At 52.7% G+C, this 19,965-nt stretch overlaps 2 protein-coding genes across 4 annotated transcripts; one reads left to right on the top strand and one right to left on the bottom strand.

Moving 5' to 3' along the window:
• Positions 1 to 133: 133 nt before the first annotated feature.
• Positions 134 to 16,015, bottom strand: PLA2G6 (phospholipase A2 group VI). 2 transcript variants are annotated; one of them, XM_030263014.4, is made up of 16 exons: positions 15,628 to 16,015; positions 14,916 to 15,131; positions 13,508 to 13,688; positions 12,152 to 12,339; positions 10,901 to 10,997; positions 9,146 to 9,328; positions 8,852 to 8,960; positions 8,102 to 8,254; positions 6,522 to 6,612; positions 5,609 to 5,772; positions 4,957 to 5,107; positions 4,644 to 4,780; positions 3,866 to 4,020; positions 3,026 to 3,193; positions 1,855 to 1,928; positions 134 to 1,391 (listed from the first exon to the last, which is right to left on the bottom strand). In XM_030263014.4, the coding sequence occupies exons 1-16, from the start codon at positions 15,834 to 15,836 to the stop codon at positions 1,250 to 1,252; spliced, it is 2,418 nt and encodes an 805-aa protein (XP_030118874.3). In that variant the 5' UTR covers positions 15,837 to 16,015; the 3' UTR covers positions 134 to 1,249. The 2 variants fall into 2 exon arrangements, with proteins under 2 accessions (XP_030118874.3, XP_030118875.3); XM_030263015.4 differs by lacking the exon at positions 8,102 to 8,254 and having other exon boundaries at positions 15,628 to 15,996.
• Positions 16,016 to 16,452: 437 nt separating this feature from the next.
• Positions 16,453 to 19,824, top strand: MAFF (MAF bZIP transcription factor F). 2 transcript variants are annotated; one of them, XM_030263013.4, is made up of 3 exons: positions 16,453 to 16,598; positions 17,677 to 17,733; positions 17,815 to 19,824. In XM_030263013.4, the coding sequence occupies exons 2-3, from the start codon at positions 17,698 to 17,700 to the stop codon at positions 18,226 to 18,228; spliced, it is 450 nt and encodes a 149-aa protein (XP_030118873.1). In that variant the 5' UTR covers positions 16,453 to 16,598; positions 17,677 to 17,697; the 3' UTR covers positions 18,229 to 19,824. The 2 variants fall into 2 exon arrangements, with proteins under 2 accessions (XP_030118873.1, XP_012424640.1); XM_012569186.5 differs by having other exon boundaries at positions 16,468 to 16,598; positions 17,680 to 17,733.
• Positions 19,825 to 19,965: the final 141 nt, after the last annotated feature.

Below are 19,965 nucleotides of genomic sequence, written 5' to 3'. Positions count from 1 at the left end.
AATGGTATAAATCCTGTGTCTCAAGGAGCCCTTTCTCTGATTTTCTACCTATAAGAAATTCAGAGCCTGCAAGCCTAGAACCCCTCTGGGAACTCCTAGGATGGAGAGAAAGACAAGACCACCATGGACTGAATGACATTGGAAACAAATGCAAATCCCTCTTTATTTTAGGACATGTTAGTTTCTCACAGAAACAGGCAGCAGCAGTCCATTCACAGCAGCAGTCCATTTTCTTTCAAAAGAAAACGATTAAAAATTCAGTTTTTCAGGTTTCTCCTCAAAACACCTCCAAATAGAGACACAAATTATTTATAAATATGCAAAAATTACTGCAGAAACAACTGGTGTAGCAATCACAGTAAAATTTCCAGTAGTAATAAAAAAGTAAATCCAAATTGTCCCAAGGTTGGCTTCTTTGGTGGGGAACCGATCTCAGAGCACTTCAGTTTCATGTGAAGAATAAAGAGAACTGATCTCTACAAAGCCAAGGCTCTTGTCCCTTCCACTGAGCTTGCTGTAAAGACAGGCTTTCACATCTCAGCCCTTGAGTAAAGTGTAACACAGCAAATCAGTGGCACATAAAGTCCTGGCTGGGGGAGGCTGCTCCCTCTCCAGGCACAGTGTTGCCAGCCCATCTCAGAGGGAAAAGGAGAAACTGTTGCAGAAGACAACTGTCTCATAAAAGGCTTGCCCTTCTCCAAGGCCAGTTGCAACTTTCTGCATCATGTCTACTGCAAAAAGTTGCAGCCTTTCTGCTCCCCTCCAAACTGGGTGTGTTGAGAGAAAAATAATCCCTTTTCCCCATACTATACACTCTGAAATACCTTTGGCCCAGTAGGCCAAGCAATCCCTGAAGCTTTATCAGGCCTAGGCCATTCTGTGATGTAGGAAGGTGCACGGTGCTTTGTCAGTCAAGGTACTGCACAGACAGGAGACATTCCAGCTGCTACAGCTCAAGACAAGTAGGTGAGGGCTTTGGATTCTGGGTCAGAGAGCAGGGCAGCAAAACCAAGCACAGCAGCAGAGATGGGGTTACAGCACAAATATAACTGTCAGCATTTCACAGCTATCATACGTGTCATACATTCTGTGTCTGGGAATACATATGTATGTGCACTGTTGTCTGTTCAATATTAATTCCTCTCAATTATTACAAGTCTGTCCCCACCTCAACACCTTGGCTCAAGGGCAAATCTGAGTGATTTCAGTGTCTGCTGCTCCTTGCCTTCAGTGGGAGCCTCCAGGTCAGTCATGAGCAGAGATGTTGCACCAGCTGCTCGAACTGCTCCCGCTGCTGGTAGATGTAGAGCTGGGTGTCCCAGAGAGCGTTCACCAGCACAGCGTCGTTCACCTCGTCCAGCATCACCTCAGTGTGCAGCTGAGGGCTGAGCCTGCGGGCAGTGAGACAGCATCACCAGCTGCGCACAGACACGGAGGTGACCAGGCACGAGCCTGCCAAGCAGGACACTCCCACCAAGCAGCTCCCACCCACGGTGCTCGCTGGCCCTTGCTCTGTCAGGCTGGCAGAGCAGACACCTTCCCCCTCCTTCCAGGCCCAGGCACACTCAAGGCTGAGCCGCAGTGAAGCAGGGCAGGATGCACATCCCAAAGGGCCGTGCCACACAACACCTCCCAAACATCCCTTAACTAGCCCAGACCAGGCGTGCTGGGTGCCTCAGCTCCTGTGCAGGGCCAGGGCACGCTCCATCCTGTCACCGAGGCGTGTGCAGGGGGCAGCTCTGGGCAGGCGTGCCTCTGGGGGGATGCCATTTGGGATGACGCATGCCACAGCCAGGTCTGAAGTGACAGGGATAAAAATAGGTCTGTGCAAGAGAGCAGAAAGGAAGCTCCTACCGGAAATAGGGGACATCCGTCATCTCACACCAGGCCCTGGCACGATCCACAGCTGGGCCATCTGCGTCAGTGCACTGCAGGAGAAACAGGCCCGCAGTTACAGCCTGGCTGCTCTTCCCCTGCCTACAACAGGCTTCCCTGGCACCATGTCCAACTGCACAAGCCCCAGAGGGAAAATAAAAACCAGGAGCAAGGGCATCCTGGATGGCACTGCTCGCCACCAAGAGCTGGGCGGCTTTTCTTCATTCTGATTGTAAGGACAGTGCTCCTCCTTGGGCGACAAGAATTGCACCCTAGAGACCCTTCATCCACCACAGCGCAGAGTGGATTCCTTCACAGAAACTCCCAAGATGATCTGAATGACAGCCTCCTTGGGATTTCATCGCTATCCATTCTGTCCAAGCCCTGTACAGCAGAGCCTGTGATTACATTACTGGGCTATCCCGGGACAGCTTCCCTGGGAGCCCTGAGATAAAAGATAGGAGAAACAAAAGGACTCTGGGCATTTTCTCACTTCAGGAAGCTAAAAAGGATATAAAGCTACTACATTAAAATCATAGTCAGAACTTCAGTTCTGATCCTTCTGGCTTTCATCCATTTACAGTGTTTTCATGAACAACATGCAATGATCTTCTTTCTGAAGCACACAAGTGCATATGCCAACTACACACTACTAACCACAGCTCTCAACTATTGTTTTTAATTAATAACTCTCTCACTTTTCTAGTATTTACTGATTTCCTCAGTAGGAAAAACAAAGCTTTTCTAAAGAAAAATTAATTGCTGTTTTCTGAGGCATGATTAATTTGCTTTTTCCCCAGGTTGCTCAGATGATAAACAATGCTTCCTGGAAAGATACTGAGTTTCACAAACACACACCTGCAAATGCTCCTAAGAGTCACTGACCACCATGCTGTCCTTAGCTCCTTTCAGCTGCAAGAATATCCCTTGGGGATGAGTGTCCCTTTGGGGCATTCAAAACTCCAATTAATCCGACAGGTCTTCAGGCCTGCAGTGCTCCTGCAAATCTTAAGTTACCCACTACATCCATGGTCAGAGCAATTCCAAGAAAATAGAATTTACTTCTGAAAGGAGGAAGCTGGAAACTGGAAACCTTTTCTCTCTTCCTGAAAGCAACCCCAGGGGTCTTTTGCCTCCTCCCAGTACTCACACAATCCACCACCATCTTGCCAAGCTCCCTGGCTCCAAAGACGGTCTTCGCCAGTTCCCAAGGGTTTGAGGGGCGGAAAACATCCACAGAGCTCACTGGGACCTGCGGAGGCTTCCCTGTTCCCAGGGAGACCACCAACCCCAATTTCCTCACTTCCTGCTTCCGACCCTGAGGACAGACAAAAGATCAGTTTGCAATGACCAACAATGAAAGTGAAGCATGTCTTTCACAGCAGCTTCTTGGGGAAGCTCTGAAAGCCAACGCAAAAGGCTCAGCAGCCTTTTCTTCTCCCATCCTCCCACACCCAAACCCATGGGAGCACCCTGGAGATGCGCCCTAGAACCAGAATACCATGAAGCACTCCAAATCTTTGGTCATTTTGGCAACACACCTCCCCTTTCAGCTACAAGGAGCAATAGCTGCCACTGCTTATTCAACTTTTTGAAGAACTTGCCACACCCAGAAGGCATTCACTCCTCAGCCTTGCAGAGTACTTTACCCTTGTCTTCTCCATTTATTTTTGGGCAGAAAAAGGCCCTGCAGAGCCATGTCAACATCAACTCATCCACATACAACCATCAACTCAATCATTCTGGTTCAAAGAAACAAGGAGAGGCTGATGAGACTGTCTCCCCCTCTCACACACTTGTTAGAAGAGGTATCTCACCTCCCAGCCACTATTCCCCACACATATCCCCCTCCATACACTCCCTTTTAGCGTGCTGCACTGCAAACTTGCTTATCCAGTAAGATGCATCCAATCTCACACCCGCTTTTTCAAGAGAGGCTCAGAGAGGCCAAAAAACTCCAGTTACCAGTCAATGCTAGGATTTCCCTCACCTTTTTGATCAGTGTCTTGTTGTACTCGTGGATCTCTGCCATGGCATCAAGGGTGGGGTTGTTGGCCAGCAGCCCTCCATCCAGGAAACGGCCAATGGGCCGGAAATAAGTGGGAGCTGCACCACTGCAGCGGGCAGCACGCCACACAAGCTGCTCTGCAAGGGACAGAGAGCAAAAGGCCTCTTGTAGCAACTCTGCTGTGCACAAGGAGCTTTCCACCTCCACCAACACAAATCAGGATGGCTTGCAATCCCAGGAAACCCTGCCCTACATGGCTGTGCCTCTTTCTCCCAGCAGCAGGGCTTCTGCCTGGATGCACTAGATGACTCTGCAGGCCTTTAAAAGATGTTCTCACCACTTCCTACATATCCTGGGTCAAATTCATTCTCTATCCATTTTCTTGCTGCTATTTTGATAGTGAACCATTTATGTGTGCCAGACCAGGCAGTAAGCAGGAGGGGGCTGCACACTTCAGTTATGTGGCTTTTCCATGTTTTTCTGTGCGAGCCTAGGGAAAGATGCTGATTGTACACAGGACTCCTCTAGCAGACCCCTCTCCTCATGAACCTCACTAGCAGGCCCTGTTCCCGGTACAAGAGAATCCAAGGGACGAAGACAGAGGAGAAATGGGAACCATCACTAGGATCTAACTACAAGCCAAGACCAGGGATGAGCCATTGCTGATTTTCAGAGCAATGGGAGGAAGAACATGAAATCTGTCTCTGAGGGATGAAACCTCCCCAGCCAACCAGTTGGACTTCTGTGTACCATTATTTACCTTCTGGCCGAGTGAGTGGCTGGAAAGAAGCGCTTGTCTTGTATTCAGTGGAGCGTTTTGTCTCTGGTACAGGGTAATTCCGGAAAAGGTGGAGCTCAGCTGGCTGTCGGTCACACAACGTCCCTGTCACCATAACCCTGGAGAAGTAGACATGAGAGAATATGAGTAAAATGGAAAATAAAAATACTTATGATTTCAATAGTCTGCACATCACACTCCTCCAGGTCTGCTCTAAGGCTGAGCATCTCTGCTGACACAGGTGTAGAGCACGTGTGAGACAGCATCAACAAGCACAGCCCGAGGCAGGACTTACTTGGGTCTTCGGACATCTGTCATTTTGGTGTTTTCCCCAAATTCCTTCTTCAAGAACTCATCCAGGGGCTCTGACTCGTAGGGCCGAGACCCCCGGAACACCATGTCCTTCATGCGGAAGTACAGGCAGCGCATGTAGTCCATGGACTTCCCTGAGATGGGCAATAGTGTTGGCAGAAGCAGGCAGTGGGAGGAAAGGCAGGCAGAACAAACAGCACATCAGAGCAAGGATTTCCCAAGACAAGTGGGAGATGGGAGATATCACTCCCAATCCAATCTCCTTCCCAAGCTGCTCCTATCATCTGCTTGGTTCTCAGCAGCATGACTGGGAAGGATTACAGAGGAAGAACAAGCTCGGAGCAGCTTCCCGTTATCAATCACCTTGCTCTAAGGCCTCTGTGGAGAGCACAGGAAGTACAGAACATTGAACTCTGCCACCATGCACTCCCCAAAACCCAGAAAGCTGCTCAAAGACAGCTGAGAAGAGAAGCAAGTGTGAAGCCAGGTCAAGGCTCTCCTTCATTAAGGAACATCCCTTCCCTCCTTTGGCAGGCAGAAAAGATCAGGACTCAGAGAGGCAGCTCCCACCACACATCTACTCCCACAGGAGAAACATTCAGACCAGAGTGAGAAAGGACCCATTATGTGCTCACCATGTACAATAGCCAAGGCCAAGATCCCTCCAGTGCTGGTCCCCGCAATCCAGTCAAAAATCTCACGAATGGGACGGCCCGCGGCCTTTTCAATAGCCAGGAGAAGTTGGATGAGCACAAGACCACGGATACCTCCTCCATCCAAGCACAGGAGCCGGTCCTGACTGCAGAGAGACAAGACACAGATGACTGGCAGCTGTGGGACAGATTATGAATCACAGAACACTCTGTGGGAACATGGCCCTGGGGAGAGGAAGCTATGCCAGCAAGTAGATTGCTGCAGACAATGTAATTGATGAATAAATAAATCCAGCGGTGCCTTCTCAGGTGCAAGTAAGACACATCCAAAAAGCCTTGTCAAAGCTGGTGCAACATCCTTTGCTCTTGCATAGCCACCTCTAACCTTTACACCAGAGTCACCAGCCAAAACCACACTCAAGTCAAGTAGTAACACAGTAATGGGTATTGTGTCATAAATAAAAAAAGCAGACAGACCTAAATCCTGCCAGCAGCACTTCAGTGCCAACTCCTCCTCCAATCCACACAAGGCGAGGTGCAGGCACTGTCAAGACAGTGCAGAGGAGCTGAGTGAACATCAGGGCAGCGTGTAGAGATGGGGAAAACACAAAGCCAAAACAGTGTTGGGTGCCCAGTAGCACAGGGGAGGGACAGAGCAGGGTTTCACTTCCTGAGCTCAGGCTCCACTGCAGCTCCAGGCAGGACAGGCAGAGGTCATTTACAGAAACAAGAGATTTCTCAAAAGATGCTGGAAAAACTGCAATGTTGATGGACATGAAATAATGTCAGCTCTCTCTGAGGATGCCTTCCCCATGGGTGTGAGAGGGGAGAATTCACACACAGATTTCACCTTCAAGTTGCACAGGAGCCTGGACAGAAGCTGTTCCTCACTTACTTTCTTCTAGCCTCACGGGGCATGTCCACAACATCTTGTGCCTTCAACAACTGTCCAAGTGTTGTGGAAATATACAGAAGGTCCTTGTACCCTAGAGGGCCATGAACATGTGAAAGAGAAAAAATAAATTAGAGATCACAAATGTGGTAGCTGATTTCCACCATAAACAAAGAGAGAATATCCAACTCCCTTCCCCATCGAATAAAGGTCCCTGCAGGAGACACAAGCCATCTTACCCACAGCTAACAGGTACCCCCCAAATTTAACTCCACACCAAAGGACAGCAACACCATTCTTTAGAGCGGGCAGCTGTAGATGCACTGGAAAAGACAGGATTTGGAAAAGCAGATGATGTGCACAGTGGGTGAGAGAAGGCAGGGCCCAGCAGCATGCCCACTACGCAGTTTACTGCAAGCTGTTAAGATAAAACCTAAATCTACTCCTCAAAGAAACCTAGGCAGGAGAACTGTGGGGGCAGGGTGACTTGTCATTACCCCTCAGCTGATGTTCACCCAGGCCACCCTGGGTGTGGGCCACCAATCCAAGCTAGGTGAGAAGCCAGCCTGCGAAACCAAAAGAAAGAACGGGGGAGAGAAGTTACATACTCCTGCCAGCACCCAGGCCAGAAGGTGGCTGTGGATGACAATGAATTGTGGTGAGGAGTTTCTTCAAGGGCAGAGTCCACAATAAAAAAAGGTTTTTGCTCTGCCACTGCATCAGAGCTGGAACTGGGTATGGGTTGCCTTCACTGGGCTGTGGAGAGAATAAAGTCCTGGTGCCAACAGCCACTGAGATTTGTGGTGACACAGACACATTCCAGGATTGTTCTCTGGCCCCACAAGAGTGTTTTGCAAAGAAAACCTCCAGCCTGAGATGGGAAATGGTCCACAAGCAGATGTTATCCACTTGCATGCTCTTCTCATGACCCTCCAAGTCAACTCCCCTGCTGCCTAGTCCACAACCCCTCTTGCTGCCTCCTGAGCTCTGGAGCAAAGCCCACAATTTAGAATAGACCTATGTGCTTATTCTGGGCAGCATAGACCACAAGATTCACTACAATCATATGTCCCATGCTAGGCTTTTCCTATGCATAACAAACCCCAAGATCAAGGTTGCTTATCCTCAGGCTTTACCCTTTCCCTCTCCCAGCTGCTGGCCTCCAGGATCTGAATAAGTGACACTTGTAAATCTCCTTGTGTCCAGCACAACACTGGGAGGTCCTCAAGGCAGACCAGCAAGCACCTTCCCTTCTACACATGACCCAGGGGACAAAGTACCTGAAGGCTAAGTGCCCCCTCTCCCAGACGTGTGACGGAATCAGTCTTTCTTTTTACAGAGCTACATTGTGTCAGGTGTATAAAACAAATGTTTTGAGTACAAGAGTTCAGAATACACAGAGAGGAAAAGCAGAGAAAAGAGGTGGGATCCTGCAACAGGTGAATGAGGACAGTAACCACAGAGTCACCAGGCAGTGAGAGCTTTGACAGTTGCCAGAGCATAGCCCATCTGAAGAAGAGGTCCGAGACAGCACTGTGAAGCAAGAAGGGAGAAGAGCGAGGGAGGGCCAGGGAAGGCTTTACCTAAGCTGTTGAGGTTGCTCCGTGAGGAAGGTTGGCCTTCCAGGAAGGAGGCAGCAGATGGTGCCAGGCTTGGGGACTCGGGGTTGGGTGGTGGGTGGCAGCGTTCGGTCCCTACAATTTGCAGCAGGTCTAAGAGCACTTTCCGGTTCGCACCTTAGGTGACGAAGGGGGAGTTACAGATCAGAAACAGAATCAGTGCATGTGCACACCACCGGGGGACGTGCTCTGCCGAATTCACAGCAGGCCTGACCCTCACAAAACCTCTGGGATGACCTGGGGAAGGGCAAAACATGTCCCCGGTAATTCTCCCCAAATGCCAGGCAGCAGGACTTGTGCACAGCAAGAGTATCCACTGCTGTGCAGCTTCAAGGGTGTGTGCCACACACTTCTTTGGCCCTGAAGACCTGCCCGTGTCTGCCTGTGCCTGGGTGGTTCAGCAGTGCTACATCATCCCGTTGTGAGCTTGCAGTGCCTGACATGGTGGCCCGAAAGAGGAGGAGTGCATGCCAGCTTTTCCTCTTGCATCTCTGTGCCACAGAAGAGAAATTCATCAAGGACTATTTACGCAAAGCCTGTGTTGCTAGTAAAGTAGGTGCCTACTATGTGAGCAACTAAAAGCTGGGAAAGCATGTTGGAGAAGCATCACCCATGCATGGCGTGTTTTCACCTCTCCCCAAGACACTGTTATGCCCGCCAAGGGGAGACAGGATGTTGGGCTCACCCTGTAAGGCTGCTGACATGCGCCCTCACCTTTGCTGCTCCTGGCTGCCAACAATCCTGGTGTCTCCCCAAAATCATTGGGGATCTCAACATCTCCTCCGAAGACAATGATTGCTTTGATCAAATCCAGGTGGTCATGCTAGGGGACAAGAGAAAGGTCTGTCAAGAACCACTAGATGATTTCTCATTCCTTCCCTTTTCATTAGCCAAAGCACTCACAAGGGAACACCACACGAAACAGCCAGAAATACAATAACCCTGTCGCTGTCTCAACCCTTCAAGAAAATGGTCTCTCCTTCCCCGCAGCCTCTGCAGAGAGCTCACCTTCATGGCCAGGTGCAGCGGCGTGTTGCCATCGTGTCCGCGGGCGTTGGTGTGGGCGCCGTGTGTCAGCAGCACCATGGCGCAGTCCAGGCGGCCCCTCTGGACCGCGATGTGCAGAGCCATGTCGGCCGTGCGGCTGCTCACGTTCACCTCAGAGCCGTACTCCAGCAGCAGCCGTGTCATCTGTGCCCCAGCGTGCAGCGACCACGTCAAGGAGAGATAAAGCAGTCATGAGGACAACAAACTGGAACTCAAACCATCCAGGTCTCATGGCAAACAAACCAGGGGAACTGGAGGGAGCCTTAGCCTGGATACAGTTGGCTGGCAGATGCCAGCTGAATTGTTCCAAGCACTGGGGTTTCTCTGTCTTTTACCACAGAACTAGCTGGTGGCTGCACAATCTGGCTGGAGCTTCTGAATCCTTCAGGACTGATACACAACTATAATGAATGGCTGAGATCAGTGGAGAAAAAACTAGTTCCTACTCAAGCCAGGATCCTTGCAGACTAAAAGGAAAAATCTTGCCTTCTGAACTTCTCTTTATAAGCCAAGCAAATTCAAGTCTGCTCTGAAACTCCACAGGACATTTCTGAGAGAAATGGGATATTGCAGGAGGAAAAAGAGCCCTCCTGTAGCAATGCCCTCTGCCTGCAACAAGCATCATTGAGATGTTCCAGCATGGCATATAACCATCCTGCCAGGCCTCTGGAAGGAGATGGACTTTCCTCCACGTGCCACCACTCTGTGCCTACCTCACACATCCCCTGCAGTTTCCAAGGCATCAATCCGTTTGCTCCCCGGCAGGCTCTCTGTTTGGTACCTGGCAGAGAAGAGTTTTCCCTCCAGGGGCAACTATGCTTCAGGGACAGGGCTGCAGTTTCTTCAGCAAAAGGGAAAAAGGACAAGCTGGCAGCTTCAGAGCTATAGGTGAAATACTAGGGATGAGCCCACCACTTTATTTCACTGCAAGGCTCTGCTGCTCTATTCACTGTGGCAAACAGCACCAACTAGCACTGGGCTCTGACACTCCCAGGGCTCTGCACATGCACTCAGACAAGTTAGCACAGAAGGAATTAATTAGGTGCTGTGGGAATCCAGGGCTTCCCTCTGGCTGCCCTGGAAGGCCTGGGACCCTGGCAGAAGGTCAGGAACTCCCCTGTAGAGAGCCCCGAGAGACACTGTCTCTGATCTCTGTCCATGGAAAAGAGTTTTCAATCTTACAGGATGAATTACAAGCTCTGAGTGTTTGATATAAGTGACAATTAAGTGTGGCATGGGTGCAAAAGTAAAATTTTAGATTTCTAGATTAGGGGTTCAGAGGGGACAAGATGGAGGAAATTTGGTGTGTTTTGTCTTTTTTCTCCTTCTTCATGCCCTCCACGTTTCACTGTAGTGTTGGCATTTGTCTATTGGTTTAGTCTGGGGACACACTGTTCAACGTAGATGATAGATATTGGCACATTATTGTAAATACAGCACAAGTAGTTTCTGGTATATAATGTTTGTAACATCCCACTGAGGGCAGAGCCCCACACGCTGCCCTGCAGGACAGACCTGCGGCAGGGCAGCAGAACATGTTAGAGATAAGCAAGAATAAACAACCTTGAAAACCAGCACAGACGAATTATGGCTTCTTCTTTGGCAATGGGGCAGAAAGACAGAGACCTTTTACAATCTTGGAATCATCAATATCACAGATTCCAACAAGGTGCTGGGTAGCAGCACAGGCCCTCCCCCTGGATTGTCTCTATTTACCTCTGCCTTCTTTGCCCAGTGCAGTGGAGTGGCATCATAGCGTGGGTCCTTAGAGCAAACCTGGCTGGCATCTGCCTCGAGAATGGCCTGGGCACACCTGGGAAACACAGCGAGATGACAGGATGGATGGCTGCTCTCTTGACTCAAGACCTCCACTCACATCACCACCTGCCTTCTACCCAGAGGAAAACCAGGAAACCCTACAGCAGCAGCATCTCTGCAACACCTGCGAGTTCCTCAGCTGCACTTTTGTTTTGCTCTTCACAGAAAGTGTGGGCATAACAGGAAGCAAAAAAGATAAGTGGTGTTGGGAGCAGGAGAACCAATTACAAGTTGTGAAGCAACATCTGGGTGCTTCTCTAATTAAGGAATATGGCATTTCTGGACACTCTCCAAACCCAAGAAGCAAAATTTTTCTCTTCTGTCTTTCCACAGAAACATGGGGATAGAACTATAATAGTTAAAATACTTGCTGAAATTAAGAATCTGTGTACTTCCCTACAAGTGAAAAATCACACCTATTGTGAAGAGACCAATATCTGGTGCCTAGAAAATAGGATAGGAAGACTTCTGAAATTTGGTTATCTTCTCCACCAAAAAAACCCTGTGCAAGAAATGGAGCCCCAGCACAACCTCAGTGACCTATGCCCATTCTGAGCTTGTGAATGTGTGTCTAATGTTGGGAAGTATTTTTAAAATGCTTAAAAATCAGCTACCAGCAGTTAGTGTTGTCTTGAAAGCCTTGTTTGTAGAGCTTGGACACTCTTTGAACATTAAGTATTAAAAGCATATACAAATGGAATTGAATTTCTCCAAAGAAAACAGGGAATAAATATTGTGCTTCTTTTGATTCCGTTCCAGAGCATGTTATTAAGGGTCAAGAGTATCTCTGGCCTACAGAAGACAGGAAAAACTAAGCTTTGAAAGAAAAGCTTATTAGAATCAGAGCACTCAAAGACAGAGGTACAGCAATTAATACTAAGCATCAGCCAATCATCTTCCTATAGCTGAGAAAATGCATTTCATAAACATACCTTTTTTAATTTGTCTTCCTCCTGATGTCTGATACTGAATAAGGTATTAATTCCAGGAGAAAAAGGTTTTATTCTGCAGGCATTTCTTTCTTTCCCACACCGGCACTTCCCTGCTTTTTTTGTCAATGACTACACACGAGACCTGTCCTACTGAGCACACCCCTGGCCAATGCTGAGCAAGTACACAAGTGCCCAGACTGGAGGGGACACTACGTACCCCTTCTGGGAGAACTTCAGTGCTGTGTGAATGGGGTAGCCCAGTGTGCCCACGACACTGCAGCTGGCATGGCATTTCAGCAGGGACCGAACCATGTCCTCCTTGCCCAGCTGGCACGCAAGGTGCAGAGCTGTCAGCCCTTCATGGCTCAGGTGGTCCAAGCCAGTCGTTGGGGGTTTGCCCAGGAGCTGGAAGAAGGAGACAATAAATAAATAAATAGACAGATGAACATGGAGGAGCATCATCTCTTCTTGAGCTCTGAGGACAGACTCTGGAGCACTGGACCCCTCACAATGCTACAGCCTGTCCTCTCCATCCCTGCTCCCTGTAAATTGCAGATTTGTTACGTGCTGACTGGTTTGTTACAGAAAAGTATTTCACTGCCACATTGGGGAAACCCTGCAAACCCTGGTGCACACATGAGAAGTGGAAATGTAGTTTATTTTTGCTGGTTTAGCAAGGAATCAATACAGAAAACAAACATGAGAAAGATCAGACAACAAGCCAAGTTGATGCCACCAGAGAAATAAAGAAGAGAATATCTTCTTAATACAAAGTTCTTAACTGCCCATCCCACAGCATGGCAAGCCCTGATCCTCATCCTATCTCATCATGCATTAGGAAACTCCAACACCGACTGGTAGGCAGAGGGAGAGCTGTCACAACAGGTATTGGGCAAACATGGGGATTGCAGCCATGGGGAAGAGTCAGTCCCAGGCTCACACCAAGTCTTGGGGAGCTGACAGACTTCAGGAACCATGTGCAAGGTCACCCACACCTTACAAACCCCGTCACTCTGCTCAGCATTTCTCAGCAATCAAGAACACCTACAACCTCAGACTGTCTCTGCCTCGAGGCTCTGATCACTGTCCCCCATGCAAGGCCACTCAGTTCAAACAGCAGGTCCTGCAGCTCAGGAGAGCCCAGGGCAGCTCCAAACTGCCCTTCAGTCTGTGGGCAGCACAGGTTTCCCCACGGCAGCCTCAGCACACACTTCCCCATAGGAGCACTCTGTCCAAAACCAAACACCCTGCTCGCAGGAGAGAGGGAACAGATGGCCACGGGCCTGAGGAGAAACAGGATGAAGGCCTGATGTAAACAGCAGAGAAGGATTACTTTCTGGGGAAACTTGCTTAACATCCTTGTTTGCGTGCTGGGTGGAATTCTGCACTCTGAATATGGGAAACAGCACCAGTAAAGAGGAGATATAAGAGGCTGAAATCAGGCTTAAGCAATAACTCAACACAGGGAACTGACTTTTTCTTCCCTTGTCTGCAGCTGTTTTCCCACCTCTATCACAGCACAGAGAAGACCCATTCTAGTCCCACTTTCTCCCAGACTAGAAGTCGCTCCCACCTCAATGATCTGGGGGTTGTTTCCTCGCACAGCATAGTGGAAAACAGTCTCCCCATTCTTGTCGGTGATGTCCACCCGCGCGTGGCACTCCAGCAGCTCCAGCAGGCACTCCACGTCCCCCTTGCGGCACGCCAGGTGCAGCGGGGTGCAGCCGTCCTCGCTGTCCGTGCTGTTCACACAGCTGCAAGAGAGGACTCGGCGTGAGGCCCAGGAATGGCCACGGAGAAGAGGAGGGCGTGCAGCTGCTCCAGGAGCTGACACAGAGGTACCCTCCACGTGTGTCCCATCTGGTGTGAACCATCAGGTTCAGGAAAGCCCAGCCTCTAGCCAGAGAAGAAGCACAGGGAAGGGACATCAAGTAGCCATCTCCTGGACTCTCTCCCTGACATGCTGCTCCTTTCCCTGCCCTCCATATGGGATCAACTCCCTCTGCCCAAAGGGAGGCAGGAAACAGGTTACAGTCAGCAACCTGGAGATGGTGCTGCCATTTGCCCTCCAGTCCCCTACCTCCTCACCAATCTGCCCTATCCTTGGTAAATCTGTGATGGTTTTGGCTCGGGTAGAGTTAACTTTCTTCACAGTGGCTGGTGTGAGACTGTGTTTTGGATTTCTGCTGAACACAGAGATATTTTTGTTATTGCTAAGCAGAGTTCACACAGAGCCAAGGCCTTTTCTGCTTTTCATACTGATCCACTGGTAAGGAAACTGGAGGTGCAGGGGAGGCTGGGAGGAAACACAGCTGGGACAGGTGACCCCAACTGACCAAAGGGATTTTCCAGACCATAAGACACCATGCTTAGTATATAAAGTGTGGGGAGAAGGAGGAGGTGAGGGGACATTTGGAGTGATGGTGTTTGTCCTCCCAAGTCACCATGATGCATGATGGGGCCCTGGAGGTGGCTGAACACGTGCTTGCCTGTGGCAAGCAGTGATTCAACTCCTCGTTTTACTTTGCTTGTGTACACAGCTTTTGCTTTCCCTTTCTTTATCTCAACCCAGGTTTTCTACCTTTTGTTCTTTTAATTCTCTCCCCACTCCTTCTGGTAAGGAAATGAGGAGTGCCTGCTGGCTGGGGTTAAATCACAGCAGAAATTCCCCATGAAAAACCAATAAGTCCTTGTGGCCAAAACCTCTTTCCAGACAGTCCTACCATATCTCCACTCTCAGTGCTTACAAAGCGAGCAAAAACCTCCCCCAAAAGCCTGCTCCAGAAGGCTTGCAATAACCTAATCAGTATCTCTAGCAGGACACTTCAATCCTTTAAACACCAGAGCTCCAGGCTCTGCAGCAGCAGGTTGAAACCCACCAACCAGCTTCCACAGCAAAGAAGGGATACTCTAATACAGCCCAGCCTGCCCTCCCAAGCTCCTTCAGAGCACGGACCCCCTGGAGACACCCTGCTCCTTGCCTCAGGATGTGGTTGTGCCGGAAGCTCTCCCGGCGGCCGAACTCCACGGCAATGTGTGCAGGGGACCAGCTGGGGTAGCTGCGGATGCAGTCGCTGAGCTGCTGGAGCTCCTCCAGGGACAAGGGCTGGCTCGAGCTCTCGTAGAAAGGGCGCAGCTGCCGGGCATATTGCTCAAAGTATACCACGGCGTCTGCTTCATTGTCCAGCTGGAAGAGCCTGGAGAAAAGGCAAGCACAAGGTTCATCCTGCTCAAAGGAATAACCCCGATCCTGTGTATGTGAGGGAAACAGCTCTTTTCCAAATGGCAGTGCTGGAAACTTTCCTTTCCTTCTTCAACTAAGATCACCCTTGTTCCAAGGGAAGCAGGGAGACCACTGGAAGAGAGCATCCCTCTTCCTGAACAATGTCAGGTTTTGCTCAGAAACAGAGAGAACACCAACATGAACGAGCAGAAATGCATGTGGACCTATGGATGCTCGGAACTATTATCACAGCTGCCTGTAGTCGCAATTTTTGGACCTCATCCTACTTCCACGAGCTGTTTTACGACAACTCCTCCACCAGCACACGCACGGGCCTCCCACCCCTCCCAGACCACTTGCTGCTTCAACACAACACCCCACACCCACGGCCTCGAAGCAGTCCCGATATCAGCAATCTGGGGTCTTTGTTTTCCCAGGTCAGCAGGGACGGCTAAAGGTCTGTCACTCACCGGAACGCGACCTGCGGGCTCTGGGGATTCACCAGCAAGCAGTCCCAGGAGCGAGAGAGGCTGTTCTTGTAGAGGGCCACCCTGCCCTCCTCCCGCAGGCAGGCGTGACCGCCGTACTCGGCGGCCGGCACCTCCCTCACGCGGTACGGGTTGGAGAATATCTGCGTGACGCTGCTGAAGGTGTCCAGCAGCCGCCCAAAGAACTGCATCTTCCCAGAGCCTCAGGCGGCCTCTCCTGAGGGAAAGGCGGCCACTGGCCCCGCCGGCCCCTGCCCTTCCAGGCACGGCGTGACGCGGATCCGGGGATGGGATGAGGCAGGATCCGGGATCGGGATGAGGCGGGATCCGGGGATGGCGCCGGGCAAAGCACGACGGGCCCCCAGCGCCCCCCGCGCGCCGTCCCCCGCGCGCACCGCCCGCCGCGCGCCAATCGCCGGCACCGCCCCCCGGGACGGGCCAATCAGCGGCGCCGCTTCTGGGGCGGGGCCATGGGGGCGGGATTAAAGCCGCGCCCGCCGCCTGCCGAAGGAGGGGGGCGGAAGGCGCCATCTTTGTGAGGGGCGGGGCGACAGGGGTGGGGCCGCCCTTCTTAAAGCGGTAGCGGCCCATTTCGGTGGGGCGTTCTGCTGCCGGCAGCGCCGTTCACCGGTCGTGCGCCTCCCCTGAGCGCGAGGTCAATCCAGCGCTGTTGGAGCGCGGCCGCGTTCCCAGCGCGGGGTGCGGTGAGCGCTGGCAGCGTGCGAGGAGCGCTGGCACCGCGCGGCGCTTTAAGGGCAGCGGGCGCTTTAAGGGCAGCGGCCGCCCCGCGCGGCAGCGGCGGCAAGGGGGCGTGGCGAGGGTGACGTCACCGCATGACTGTGTTTTTATGAATGAAAAGAATCCGCGGGTGAGTAATCGCGGGGAGCGAGGTTGGAGGCGCCGCCCGACGCCCTGACCCGGCTGCGGCCCCGCGGGACCAGCGCAGCCGCCAGGTGAGCGCCGGCCGGAGCGGCCCCTCCGCTCCCGCCTCGTCTTTGCCCCTAAGGGGCGGCCGGGAGAAGGGGGCGGCGGGGTCCGGCACCGGCTGGAGGCCTCTCTGCCGCCGCCGAAGGCGGGGATCGGGACCGGGACTAGGGCTGGGGGGAACGGGACGGGGGGCCGGCCGGCCAACCGCGCTCGTGGCCGTGCGTTCTTCCTTTTCAATTCCCGGCCACCGCCCTGGAGGGATCCGCCGCCGCTCCTCCGGCTCCGGCGGCGGATCCCCGGCCCGGATTGCATCAGCTTCCAGCCGGCCCGGCTCCTCCTTTCCCGCCGCCCCCCTCCAGACCCTCATTCCTCTCGGGGCGCTCTCGGCCCCGTCCCGGCCCCCCTCGTCCCTCTGAGGGCTGTCCTAACGAGGCCGGGGATCCCCGAGGTGGGGAGACGCTGCTGGGCTGCAGTCCGGGGTCCCGGACCCCTCCTCACTCTCCGAACCCGGGGGCGGCGAGGGACCGGCCATCGGCGAGGGGCAGGCACCGCTTCCGTGACTTTCACCCCGGGGCTGCTGAATCACGGGGCGGCCACTTCTCACCCGCCCTCCCCCGGAGCCAGGGGACACCCGACCCTTGCGCCGGGACCCGCCGTGCTCTCGCCGGGCGGTGGGGCAGCATCTCCACACGGGTCCCGACTGGGTGACTTCGCCACCGTGTCACTCGGTGGGGCTGCTGCTTTTACTTTCCCTTCAGCCCCGGGCGGATCTCGCCTGTGTTTCCTCCCCGCGGGGAAGGCTTGGCTTCCCGGCAGACGGCTGGGGCATTTTGGGTCCCCTGGGCAGAGCAGCATCCCAACCGTCTCGTGATGGGATGAAGGAGGGTGGGAGGTCCATCCTTGCCCCATTATTATTATTGCTTGCAGTCATCATTGCTATTAATATTATTACTATGTACTTTTTTAAAAGGAGTGGGATGAGTCATGCGGCCCGGGGTGGGGGGGATGTGGGTAGCGGGCAGGGGACCAGCAGGGCTGGTGTCCTCTCTTCTGAGGTGAGGAACACGGGGCTGGCAGTAACTGGCTTTTCTCCTGGCTGCTCAGCAGGGCCAGAGCGAGGAAAGGATGGCTGCAGACGGGCTCTCCAGCAAGGCTTTGAAGGTGAGCACCAGTGAGAACAGGGGCTTGGGAGTCAGGGGGCTGGTTTTGGGGGTCTCAGGCAGCCACCCCTCTCTCCGGCAGGTGAAGCGGGAGCTGGGGGAGAACACTCCACTGCTGTCGGATGAGGAGCTGATGGGGCTGTCAGTGCGGGAACTCAACCACCACCTGCGGGGCCTCTCCAAGGAGGAGGTGGCGAGGCTGAAGCAGCGTCGTCGGACACTGAAGAACCGGGGTTATGCTGCCAGCTGCCGAGTGAAGCGCGTCTGCCAGAAGGAAGAGCTGCAGAAGCAGAAGATGGAGCTGGAGTGGGAGGTGGACAAGCTGGCCCGGGAGAACGCTGCCATGCGCCTGGAGCTCGACACCCTCCGTGGCAAGTACGAGGCCCTGCAGGGCTTCGCCCGCACCGTGGCCACTCACGGGCCCCCCGCCAAGGTGGCTACCGCCAGTGTCATCACCATCGTCAAGTCCGGCACCAACCAGGCTGCCTACTCCTAGTGCTGGCCTCTGTTCCCCCGCTGGGCACAGTCCTCCCCGGGGTGCCTTCCCTATGAATTGCCTCCCAGCCCTTCCCCAACCTCCTCTCTGTCAAGACCTGTGCCCAAAATCCTCTTTCTCCCATCCCTTGACCTCCAGCTCCCCCAGGTAGGGAGGGCTGCTGCTATGTGGGTGCTTGGATGGAGGACAGGACCTCACTGGTGGCCCCCATAGCCCCCTCCCGTCTTGGGTGTGCAGACAGGAGAGAGTGAACCCACACAGGCAGCAGTGGGGAAGCATCCCACAGCTCCAAGCTGGTAGGAAAATGCCAGGTGCCTCTTTTTTGTGAGAGGGCATGGGAGAGCCACATGTGGGCCAGGCAGTCCCAGAAGCATGTGCCAGAGGAGAGAGAGGTTTTGCAGTGTAGGGGAAGAAGGCATGATAGAAGGGTATCAGCATTAGGCAGACAACCTGGACCACAGCTGGAGCAGGAAGAGAGGTGGCAGCATGTCTGAAATCTCTGGGGATTCAGATGGCAAGGGAAGGTTAGCAGGTCAGAGGGGGAGATAAAGTGACTGCGTGTTAATGCCTGGTAAGGGTGAATGGAATGGGAAAGCACTGTGGCAGCTTGTGGTGCTGGGGGACCCCAGAGGTGACAGTGATTGGTCAGGGCGGAGCTGGGAGACGTCAGTGGGTCACTCCAGGCTGTTGTCCACAAAGGGGAAAAGCAGTGGTGCTGTTTTATCTTTCTCTATCATGCACATCCTTCACGCCTCTTCCTGCTGACGGGACACTCAGCCTGGCCGGGTGTCTGAAATGCAGCAGCACTGGCAGGAAGGAAGCAGAGGCAGCAGGAGCAGAGATAAACACTGTTTTGCTCAGCACAGGCCAGCTTGTGTGGCCCCACCAAGTCCTCCCTGGTGCCCCACCACCTACAAAGCCCATGGAAAGGTGCTCCTGGCCCTTAGAGTCAGAGATGTGGAGGGAGAGAGAGGGGTGAAGATGCAGGAGGTGGGAAGTAGGGACAGAGAGCATCCCTGCTCCTTGGAGCTGCCTGGCAGGCAGGTAGGCTCCTCCCTTTGGTTTTCCTCCAGCTTGGACACCGGTGTGGGACAACCAGCTCTTGAGCAGGCTAAAAGGCTGGAGAAGAGCTGGGTTCGCTAAATACAGGCAGCACAGGGGAGGGAGCAGGAGGCAGGTCCATCTCGGGATCTGCTGCTGTAGATGATTCCCCCACCCCTCCGTTCTGCCCTTGCCTGGGTATTGCCACGCCAGCCGCCCTCGGCTGCAGCCTCCATTCTTCCCTATAGAGAGGTGCCTGCCACTCCTGGAAGGGGCACTTGGTTGGCATCCCCCACCCCAACTCCTCTTGGGTTTATTTATTGCACGAACATAAGTTATTTTCACGTCCTCTGCCATTCCGCCTCTCGGCACAGCCAGGATGTTGGTACAGAGCCGTACTTTATATTTTATATATGCAAATCACATTTTATCTTATACTTATATAGAGCAAAAAAAAAACTTATTTATTTTCTGACTTACAGTATGTGTCCTACCCGACTCCTCTGTATTTTGTAGACTTTACAAATAAAGCAAGTTGGTTTTTTTTTTTCCACAGCAGGAGTGTGTTTGGTCATTCTTGAACTTGGGACAGAGCCATGTCAGGTTTTCTGTCTCCCTCTGGCTTTGCTGCAGGACATGCTCGAGAATGTGCCCAAAAAAGATGGGATGGGGGATAGCTCATGGCTTTTTAGGACA

The sequence above is a fragment of the Taeniopygia guttata genome, chromosome 1A (assembly GCF_048771995.1).
Source record: "Taeniopygia guttata chromosome 1A, bTaeGut7.mat, whole genome shotgun sequence".
In the NCBI taxonomy this organism is placed as follows: domain Eukaryota; kingdom Metazoa; phylum Chordata; class Aves; order Passeriformes; family Estrildidae; genus Taeniopygia; species Taeniopygia guttata.
This window is presented reverse-complemented; position numbering and strand designations above follow the sequence as displayed.